Source organism: Bufo gargarizans, chromosome 7, assembly GCF_014858855.1.
Source record: "Bufo gargarizans isolate SCDJY-AF-19 chromosome 7, ASM1485885v1, whole genome shotgun sequence".
Classification (NCBI taxonomy): domain Eukaryota; kingdom Metazoa; phylum Chordata; class Amphibia; order Anura; family Bufonidae; genus Bufo; species Bufo gargarizans.
The window spans coordinates 134,234,926-134,246,352 of NC_058086.1; the positions used below are offsets into that span (position 1 = coordinate 134,234,926).

At 41.6% G+C, this 11,427-nt stretch overlaps 1 protein-coding gene across 6 annotated transcripts in view; it reads left to right on the forward strand.

Moving 5' to 3' along the window:
• Positions 1-10,459, forward strand: part of DENND1B (DENN domain containing 1B) — a 200,956-nt gene extending 190,497 nt beyond the window's left edge. For 5 of the 6 annotated variants that reach the window (XM_044302466.1, XM_044302464.1, XM_044302467.1 and 2 more), the window contains one exon: positions 2,259-10,459. In XM_044302466.1, the coding sequence (XP_044158401.1) occupies positions 2,259-2,660 (402 nt within the window). In that variant the 3' untranslated portion in view covers positions 2,661-10,459. The remainder of the gene's footprint in view (positions 1-2,258) is intronic. The other variant, XM_044302469.1, reaches the window with a different exon arrangement.
• Positions 10,460-11,427: the final 968 nt, after the last annotated feature.

Sequence of the window (11,427 nt, forward strand, 5' to 3'; positions counted from 1 at the left end):
GCGATCCAGTTCTGTTTTTCTCCCCTTGATATAAGCATTCTTAATCATGTTAATGCTCCGTGTTTCTGATGTCCGGAGCGGGGCTTGGCACTCTTTCACGCAGCGGATTACCCGCTCAGGATCCGCTCGTGTTAAAGAGCCCTAAGCCCAATGCATGGCTACACTCACCCAGTCCTAATAAAATCTGGTCCTACCTCATCCAGGGTGATGTCCACTGGATCCAGAACAAGGTCCCTGTGGTCAGTAAAAACAAATAATAATAATCACATAAATAAAGGGATGGTGGCTGCCCTTGTGAAATCACCAGCATGGGGCGCTGTGCTGGCCTGTAAGACTGATCCATGCCAATGTATAGCAGGGTAATCTAGGACATTTGCCCTAAGTGCTACCACACAGTACTTTTGCCCACATTGTGGCCCCTCACAGTAATGAAGCCCACCTTGTGGCCCCTTCACAATAGTTATGTCCTCCTTGTGGCCCCTCACAGCAGTTATGCCCACCTTTGTTCCTGTCACAGTAGTTATGCCCACTTTTGTGCCCTATCACTGTAGTTATGCCCAGATATGTGTCCCCTCACGGTAGTTATACAAGATATGTCCCCCCCCCCTCACAGTAGTTATGCCCAGATATGTGCCCCTCCCACAGTGGTTATGGCCAGATATGTGGCCCTCTCACAGTGGTTATGTGCCCCCTCACAGTAGTCATGACAGATATGTGCCCCCTCACAGTAGTCATGACAGATATGTGCCCCCTCACAGTAGTCATGACAGATATGTGCCCCCTCACTGTAGTTATGCCAGATTACGTGCCCCCTCACTGTAGTTATGCCAGATTACGTGCCCCCTCACAGTAGTTATGCCAGATATGTGCCCTCTCACAGTGGTTATGGCCAGATATGTTCCCCCTCACAGTGGTTATGCCAGATTACGTGCCCCCTCATAGTAGTTATGCTAAGATATGTGCCCCCACACAGTAGTTATGCCCACATATGTGCCCCCTTACAGTAGTTATGGCAGATTAGGTGCCCCCTCAAAGTAGTTATGGTTTTGCCTCCATTCTGCAGCGTTATGAGGGAAAAAAACCAGATACTTACCGTCTTCCCTGATGACCTGCTCCCACACTCACATTGAGCTGCTGGCTGTGCTGGAGGCCGATTCCCGGGCTTTCAGCACTCCTCCCACAGCCAGCAGCGCAATGTGCGGCCTGCAGGGGGAGCGCCGGAGCTCAGAAGAAAAGTGAAGCCGGGAGCGGAGAGAGTTCCCTGCTTCGCGCTGGAGACGACAGCCCGGCAGTGAGAAGAACACACACACTTGCCTCTGCGCCCCGTCTTGTCTGTGCGCATAATCTACATGTTTGAAGAGCGCTCTGACGAGGCCCGGCATTGTCACTGTACTTCATGCCGGGCCCCGTCAGAGCGCTCCAATTACATGGGAGCGCAGTGGGCCCATTCGCCGGGCCCGGTCGCGATTGCACCCTCTGTGACCGCGATAGTTAACCCCTGCGTAGCAGTCAGTGGAGCAGAAAGCATAATCTTTCACCATCAGACAGCAGGCTCCACTGCTTAAAAGGGGTTGTCCCACAAAAAATAATCTACATACCAGCATCTGGATCATAATTTTTGAATTTGCATGTATTAAAACTTTTAGTATAGCCTTGCATTATTCAATATCTGTATAGCTCCACCTGTTGTTTCTTCCTTTCTTAATTTCTCTGTCCACCTCAGTAAAATTGTTGAGGTGGAAGCACATGCTCAGTTCCATCCTTTAACTGCCACCAGCCGAATCTTCTATTAGAAACTGTGACACTTACAAGGAGAGGGCTGCAGCAGAAAGGACACCTCCCCTTGATTTGCCAGTTTTAGTACTGCCTGCTGTGTGTCATTGGAACCTATAGACATCAACAGTGCCCATTACTTTGGTGAACCTTTGCCTTACCCCAATCCAAAAGTAGGAGGGATTCAAGCAGTACAGGATTGCAGGTGTAAGGGGAACAAATCCCCCCTACCTGTTGCTTTTAGCAGTGCACTGCCACAATTTCTAATACCTGTATGCTGTGAATGAGGGCTGCAGAGGACGTTTTTTGATGATCATTAGCCCCTCTCTCCAGTATCAGAAGCACAATGGAGAATAGCTGCAGAGAATTTGATGTCCCTGCCGCGCCTGCACCTATTACCCAAACAAGCACCCCAGGCAAGAAGTGAAATATATTAGGGAATTGCTGATATTAAGATGCTAATAACATTGACTTTTTGTCTCCAGAATAAAGCAAATACTCCCAGTGAGAACAACCTGACGTCACTATGCTTGGATCCCGGACAGAACTGGAAAGTCGGCCATGAAGACAGTGTCCTCTACAGAACTCATATCTCTACTACAGCCCACCAGCAAAGCAGAGGGGAGTCATCTTCCAAAGACTTTGACAGACGCAGGTCCGAATTTCCCACAGTTGTTCTCAGTGAGGCCGCAGCACCTGGAACAGCTGGACGACCCACCTCTCTTTTCTGCAGACCAGAGGAGGGAGCAGTATACGGTATCGGGATATCCTCTACTGAGCTTCTACAGAAGAGATGCAGTACCCAGGTGCCATGGGAAAAAGAGGAGATTGAGTCAAACGGTGATCAAAGTCCAAATAGTCCTCTTGAACATATATCCCGTTTGTGAGTTTGCTTGCTTCCAGCTCCAGCCATAGACATTCCAAAAGCTGGGGAGAATTGGAAGTGTCCCTAAAGGTGCCATGGAAGTGTAGAATTGGAAGTGTCCCTTTTATAGCTACTGTGTCACAAAGTGTCCTAGATGCATCATTTCAATCCATCAGGATGAATCTATTGTAATTTCTGTCACAAAGCAGAAACTCACAAACTTGTTAGTGTTTTTTTTTGTTTTGTTTTTTACTATTTTCATCTCGGTTTTAGGTACATTATCTTTCAGAGGCTATGCGCTTTGGTATGGATGCTCCTGGTACATAGAATTATTACAGACGATATCATGCCTGCAGAGCATTGGCGTGCACTGTTACAAAATACGTCCCACCTACTGTTAAAGGGGGTTGTTTTAACACTGTAAAGAGGCTTCCCTTCAGTCATGTTGTAAGAGTAATATCTGTGGGAGGTTGATAAACCTATAAGATCTCTTGCACACTAAAGCCACCTCTATAATTACTGTGGAGACACAGAGCGGTACATTCACAATGAATTCCTGGCTCCCCACAAATGGGACTCTTATGATTGAATATTGTGCCATAAAGATTGATTGTGAAAAAACACCTCTACAAGGCCAAGAATATTTGCAGATAATAATAATATATTGTGGTAAGGCAATTTAAAGGTACTTTCAGTTTTTTATTTGCTGTTATTTTATTTTGCAGTGCAGAAGAAAATGTCATGTTTAAAGCAAACCTGTCCCGATGAAATGCAGTGCAATCTGCAGCCAGCATGTTAGAGCAGGAGGAGCTGAGCACAGTGATATATGGTTCATGGGGAAAAGATTCTGCAAAACGTGTGATTTACACATTTAAACTTCTGCTGTTTCTGAACTTAAAGGTGTTGACCAATCTGGGACATTGATAGTACATCACTAGGATATGCCATTAATGTCAGATAAGTGTGAGTCCCACCTCTAGGATCTGCTCCTGTCTCCAGAATGGAGCCCCCGAAATAAAGCAGAGCACACCACACTTATGCGACAGGCTCTCCATTCATCACTCTTTTTAGAAGTCCTATAGTGGTGAATGGAGAGAGCATCTCCATTTACTGCTTTGGGGCCGCCAGAAATAGCCAGGCGGCACTATGATATTTTTGGAATTCCCGTAGCTGTGAATGGATGGTGTCTATGCATTTTGACTTTGGGGGCCCCGTTCTGGAGATAGGAGCAGGTCCCAGAGGTGGGACCCGCACCAATCTGACATTAATGGCATTTCCTAGTGATGAGCCATCAATGTCCCAGATAGACCAACCCCCATGCACAACAATGAGCGACTAACCACCAACCGCTATCTCTGCATACACAGCAGGGAATGCCATCAGTTACTGATAAGATGACCCCGGTGTACAACTGAGCTCAGAAAGAGAGAGATGTAAATGTATGAAACACAAGTTTTACTATTATTTTCTGCTCTATAGCATACTGCTCTGCATTTCGTGGTGACGACTTCCCTTTTAAATTCCAGATTCACATGGGGCACCCCGCATTTCCTGAGTCCTCTGGCGTGGAATAAGTTTTACTCCAGCTATTTCAATAGTGCATTAAGTAATCTGGTGATGAGGCTGCTCCATACTGTAGATGTGTTAGAGCAGCTTTTATGTCTTTTTTACTCATTTTTCTTCTTGTAGTTCTCTTCTTTGCTACATGGCCTTATTAATCATCCTGCTCTCCCCAGTGCAGGAGGAGGGGGTGATGGGTAATGATACATGGTGCCTAGAGTCGGATCATCTGAAGCATATCATTTTACCCAACCTTTATGGTGCCTGTATGCATGACTGGATGTTGCCAGCAGTGCCGATGCTAGGCTGTTGGAAGCAGACCGCATTGACGGCGGGTATCTGATGTGCTGCCAATATGCAATAGTTCATTGTCTGGCAGTCTGGTACCACGCATAGCTGACCACTTTTACACTGTGGATTTTGTCCACAGAACTGTGCCCTGAGATCCACTGACACCACAGGAATCTGCGACCGTTGTCCGTTTGCAGATTAGTCCCATTAAACCCGGCTAAAGCAGTAAGTCGTGTTGCAGCACTTAACATGCAAAACCGCAGCAGAAGCTCTCGTCGTTAAAGTCTTTAATATGAACGTACCCTTATCACATCACTGAACGGGGTTGTATCAAATATTGCAAAAAAAAATCCCTACTTTATACACTATGTTTTGCCAATTATAAATTCCTTCCTGTGAAATTCCTTTAGTCTGCCATCTAATAAACTAGAAGGTCTGATAATCTGACAGTGGTTTTTCAGCACATAGGGGGAGATTTATAGACTCCTGTCTTGATACAGCATTGCCTGCACCGCCAGAGGATGCGCCTAGTTTATGACAAGGCACGCGTCTCGTCATAAATCAGACATTTGCTCCTAAACGGAAATCTACGACAGCTGACGGTTGCCACAGATTTCTGGCCTCATTTGCGACAGAAAACTGTTGTAAATTAATAGAAATTTGCTGGAGCTGCTTGACACGCCCTCATCCCGTCCTTGTCACATCCCCTTTATGGAGAGTGTCGAGAGTGGTGTAAAAAGGATAGATGCGACCATTCAAGGTGCAAGAGAAATTATAAATCTCCCCCATAGATTTAATCTAATATGGATTAATACACGGACTCAGCAGTTATCGCCAGTTCAAGACTCTCTAATTAAAAGCAGTAGCAGAGTTTCATTATCCTATAATATCTGATAATCCAGCAGCTTTCAAGTTCCATGATGAATTTGCTTTGTGTTTACAGTGCCTTTGTACTGTATGTATTGCTTCATTTCATAATGATGAGGACCTCTACAAATGTCCCCCACGACTTCAGCATTTTAGTATTTTACATACATCTGGCCATAATTCTTTCCCCAGGTCAAAATTGCTTATGTCAGGAACGGAGACAGAAAATGATAGCTTTTCGATTACCTCCCTCTTCATACCCACTGTGTGACTGCTCAGGAGCCCTGGGCACCATATCACTGTTGTAGAGCATTACCTCATTAAAGGGTTTGCTCTGCAGGTAAAATAAAAGGTTGTTAGAATGGCATAATAAAAGTAATACTCACAGATTCACTGCCCAGTGGCGTAAATAGATTCCTATTGACCCCAGTGCGCACTCTGGACTGGGGCCCCCCAACATGATAGCTAAAATATTCGCTGTCCACTCTCCACGGGCCCTCTAGACATCACTTGAGAAGAGGACTAATGGAGAATGAAGACAGCATGCAGCTTTGATGTGCCTCTGGCTCCCCACCCCTGCAACTGCACCAAGAGGCATCAAAACGGTGAGGGGAGTATCACTTCTTTTGTTTTGTTATATATATATATATATATATATATATATATATATAATACAAATATTTTGACAAAAAAAAGTAAAAAAATAATAATATCTGGCCAGTTAACTCGTTTAAGTTTCTGAAAAGTGGAAATTCACTTTAAAACAGAAAATGTAATTTAAATTTTTTTTATTTTTCTTATAACTAATGAAGTATTGGTTTCATATATCAACATAAGATGTGAAGTAACTAAGCATTACTTATTTTGTACTGATATTCCTCGAGTTGTAGTGTCTATCATAGTCCATTCTCATCCAGAGCTGCACTCAGACTTCTGGAATCCCTCACCTCTGAAGGACTGAGGGTTGTGCAGCCTGTATAGTGATCAAGTGCGAGAACTTCCACTTATATATTGCTAATGCAGCATAAAATCTCTCCGATACAGTGAAAATATTTTCTTCTGACCTCCTATAATCTAGAACAGTTGCTTGTCATACTAAAGTGCAGTATAATGAAGATCATGGAAGGACAGCATAAGAATTAATAGCTATAACTGATTAGGAAAAGTATATAGTATCATATTTTGTGATATTTTTTCAATTCGATTGATTTGATTACATTGGATTATATTAGACAATGGACCACCAGTATTTCCTGAGAACTCCACTGAATTAGCAGTGCTGGACTGAAAATTGGACTATAAGGCTGCTCTCACACAAACAAGTTTAATGCGTTGAACTTGCAGCGTGTCTGCAAGAGCTCCCGTCCTGAGCTATGTAGCACTGATAGGATCACATAGCATTATATTGATTTATGATGCCAGGTAACACTTGTTACAATGTATTGACCACCACTATGTCAGTGTTATACAATACATTCCAGAACTGTAAGGGTTACATAGCATCATAAATCAATGTAATGCTATCTGACCCTGTCAGTGTTGGGAGGACAGGACGGGAGCTTTCGCAGACACACGCTGCAAGTTCAACGCATTGAACTCGCTCGTGTGAAACCAGCCTAAGAGGGCTTTCAGAAGCAGCAGATTTTGTTGCACAAATTTTCTGCAATTTTAAATCAGTTCTATTTGCCTGAATGGGGTTTGCAGATATCCCTGTGCTTTCCTCCAAAACATGCCCATTCAAATGAATGGAGACGATTTCCAGTTGCAGAAATTGCTGCAACAAAATCTGCTGCATGTGAAAGCATCCTAATACTAGATTGTTTGCTAGATTGGGGATGGATTACTGTTTTACCTTGTAGCTGATATGTTCAGACCCCTTAACTGGTATAATAAAAATGAGGGGATCCATGACAAAGGGATCCTAAACCCCACATGTACCAGTTCAAACATCATGTTATTACAGTGCTAGGCTCCGCGTAACCTCCTCTGGGCAATAACTGATATGGAATCTCCTCATTTTTAGTGTTATCTTGAATATATTTTATTAGGAAGATGTAAATTGTTTTAAAGAACAACTTATATATATAGTTATTTGTAGCCTGTATTTTGTTACCCTTGCAATGCCATTGCACTGTGAAATATGTCATGATATCTGAGAGCTGGCCGGAAAATCCTACTGGAAATAATACAGACTAGGCAGACAATGTATTTGACATTTTAATATAGGCTTTTTGTGTTTTTTTTTTTATTTAACTTGAATTCATGACATTTGACTTTTTTTTTTTATAGAAAAGGAGCATAGTAAATGACATTTCTTTTTTTTAAACAGAGAATAACATTTATATTCACAGCGAGCGTTTTATAGTATGGATAAAAACTACTAGCAAGGACTCCTGCAAATCCATGTTTCTGTGAGACCGGGCCACCTTTGAGAACACCATTGGGTTCTGCAAAAAAGGTACCACAGGAAGAGCTGGCAGAGTTTTCTGCCACTCAACAATCAAATTGCCGCAAGCTGCCGCAACTACTATATGGTTTTCACCCCCATCATAGATGCATCAATGTCATCCCATGTGGCCCTACCCTTAGGAGAACAATATGTCAGACATTATCTAAAAGAAAAAATTAAGGTATGACTCTCAAGGCTCAATAAACTGGTAAACAATATATATATATTATAAAATATAGATTTTTAATAATGGTGGTATTTATTCCAAAGGAATTGGGTAAACTAGTATAAATGAAAGAATATTAAATAAAACAATGGAGGTCTAGTCCACATAAATAGTGCTGCGGGCCCCACAGCTATTTGTCACTAAATAAAATGCTAAATAAAAAAAAAAAATTCCTGCAGCACTATTTATGTGAACTGGACCGCCATTGTTTTAAATATATATATTGTTGGTTCATTGAACCTTAAGAGTTATACCGTGATTTATTATTTTTGCGGGCACCAGACTGGTATAGACACTTGGTGTAATTGTAACAGATTACTTCTTATAATCTGTGGGGTGGGCCATCTGTTTTATAGTGTATGTCATGTATGGGAGGTAGACGGTACACACTGTTATTGATGTTCCTGCACACAAATGTAGCACTGTAATGACCTATAGGAACAGTCTCTTCCTCTGCGTTCCACCGCCTTTCTTATTCACTGTGTTCACAACCTACAAAGTAATTTTTATATACATAAGTCATCTTTGAAAGCCAATAAATGACAAAAGTAGAAGTCTTCATTTCTTTATACACGTCAAAAGGATAGTAAGCCCCATATACAATTGCTTAAATTGAAATGTAAAATACTAGAATTCATGAAACGATGTGCAAGAAGTTATCAGTATAAAAATTACAGGACTGTAGGTTTAAATTCACGCCTTCAAGTTATGGTTAGTGGGGCAATATGAAAAATTGCGTCAAATGTATGCCCCAAAGTGCCTATGAAAATACATGCATCTGCCATTAACTCTATTTGTTGCATACAGATGTATTGAAAAGAGCAATATACAGTATTTGAGGAAAAGGTATTGAGAAAGGATCTAGTCCAGAATAACTACAAGCAATAATGCATTAAAATGGGGGTAGTAGTAGCTTAAAACCAAGTGAGAAGTATTACTTATTCTAGTAAAATAATAACATATGTAAAGGGGGCAGTAATATAAGGTATATATACTGTCACCCAACGCACGTCTTGTGATTTTTTTGCAAATAATGATGACATAAGTAGCATTTCCACAGTTATAAGTGATAATATCTGCTCTGTCGTACACACTGAAGGCAGCCATTTTGCTTGGTAATGGACAGTCATTGAGGATGCATCCTGCAACCCACTAGAGACTGATTTTGTAACCAAACTACTTAATAACATATTTCAAAGGATTTAGATTTTCTTTTTTTTAGAATGAAGGCTTCTCTTTAAACAGTGGCACCTTATACCATCAATAGTACATTCCTGATATTAACTGCAAGTGGTGGGGTACCCTACTACATAAGCTTGGAGGTACCTCTGCTGCCACAGTATAGAATCTATCTACTTTCCAAGGACTTCATGGAGCTATCTGGTTGCACTTGGTGATGTTCACAGAAATGTCTTTGGAAATGTTAATAAATCGGTCACGTTTGGTGCGACACAAAAGCTACATCCCTGGTCTTAACACAAATGACAAATGCAAATTGTGTTGAAAAAGGTCCCATTGGCCTATAATAACTATGACATTCACACTAAATATAATTTATTTAAATAAATTATGCAAGAGCAACTATATTTGCATTAGCAAAAAATCACGCAATATTTTTGTGTAAGTATGAAACCTTATTCTTTTAATAAAATATTTGGTGGATCCCTTTAGATGAAATAATGCCATTAGATTGAACTCGAAAAGGAATTTGTACAACTGGAGAGAAAATGCTAAGTTGGTATCTTCTTCTTCTAATCAGTTTTTATCTGATCACCTAAATATCTCACAAAAACATATATAAAATATATAAACGATCCATTTTGTCCACTAATGGCTTAATGCACCACTCTTCCTCTGGGTATGGAATGACCAAATTTAGCTCTTACATTGAGCTTCAAACACAAATGTAAGACGTAAAAGCCGTCAGTGGGTCGGTGTGTCACCCCGGCTGCTGGTTATCTCAGGATTATGAAGATGCCATAAAATGCGGCAGCATTGTTTTATTTTTGTATTTTACCACAATTACTGATGTACTGAAGGAAGTGAAATGAGGGACTTGATGCCAATGTATTATCACACGTTCTTTAAAGGTCATTGAGCTAAAAAGGCTTTTGGGCAAGACTGGAAAAGAATTGTAGCTTGAGAGAAGCAATTAGGGGTTTCGAGGACATTTGTAAGACAACCTAGTTCTAACGTAAGTAATGGGATACACAACTACTTAACCGTATTAATGTCATATTGTATATGCTCTCTCCTAGGAGGAAAAGGGACATAGTAAAAACTGTATCTATGAAAAATGTCACTTTAACTGCACATAACCAGGAGTGTTAATGTGTATAGGAACTGCACTGTAACTGCGAAATAATACTGTAAACCCTCTATGTGCCCACACTGTGTTATTTAAATAAAATCTAATCCTTCCTCTCTACATCGGGTACTGACTCTGTATTTGGTATGCCTGTCTTATAAGTGATTATATATGGCTGGTTCATTGGCTCCTCCTTTGTGAGGCTTTCAGACCTTAAAGGGGTGTGGTGATCTTATGTGTATAAAGCTTAAAGGGGTTGTGCAAAAATGGCGTGGGTGAGGTTTTTTGCAAATCTCACCACCTGTAAAGGGAAGATTACTTACCTGCTTCCTAGCGCTGGCTCCCTTCTCCTTTTCCTCCTGGCCTGCGATGCTTCGCTGGCTTCCTCGTTGTAATCATCTGGTTTTATACCGCAGCCAACCACTGGCTGCAGTGGTGTCTGGCTCCCCTTATGTCATGACAAATGGTCACATGATGCATGATGATCCGGTCTCTAATGTGGCCAGGCGGGGTGGAGAAGGAGCAGGGGAGCCAATGCTGGGAAGCAAGTAAGTAATCTTCCCTTTACAGGGGTAGCCAAGTAGCGAGATTTACAAATTCCCCCCTCCAATCTTGCACAACTCCTTTAAAGATGTCCAGTTAAGAAAATTATTTTGAAAGGGCTCAAAGGGGGATAAAAAATAAAATAATAAAACACCTGCACAACCCCTTTAAAACGTCTGTCATAACTCAGCAAGTCGTTCAGCAGAGGACAAGCTGCTGTTTATGGCAGTTTGTAGCCTGTTTATTGGCCGCTGCAAGAATTTTATTTCCCCAAATCTATTATTCACATACCGCCCATTTTTTTCAGTGGTAATGAGAACCGTAGTTCTCCCACAATGCTGCCCAAATCCATATGATCTCTACTCTTATATGCTGTGTACAATCGATTCTAAGAGGACTTGTTGTGGAAAGAACTAGCCAAATATTATGTCGCAATATATTTTCATCTTTCCACTTGGCAAAAGCTGCCTCTTAATCCCCCCCTAATTTCTTTTCACATTTCACGTGTTTCCTTGGATAATCAGGGTTTCTGTCCGCTGCCTGTA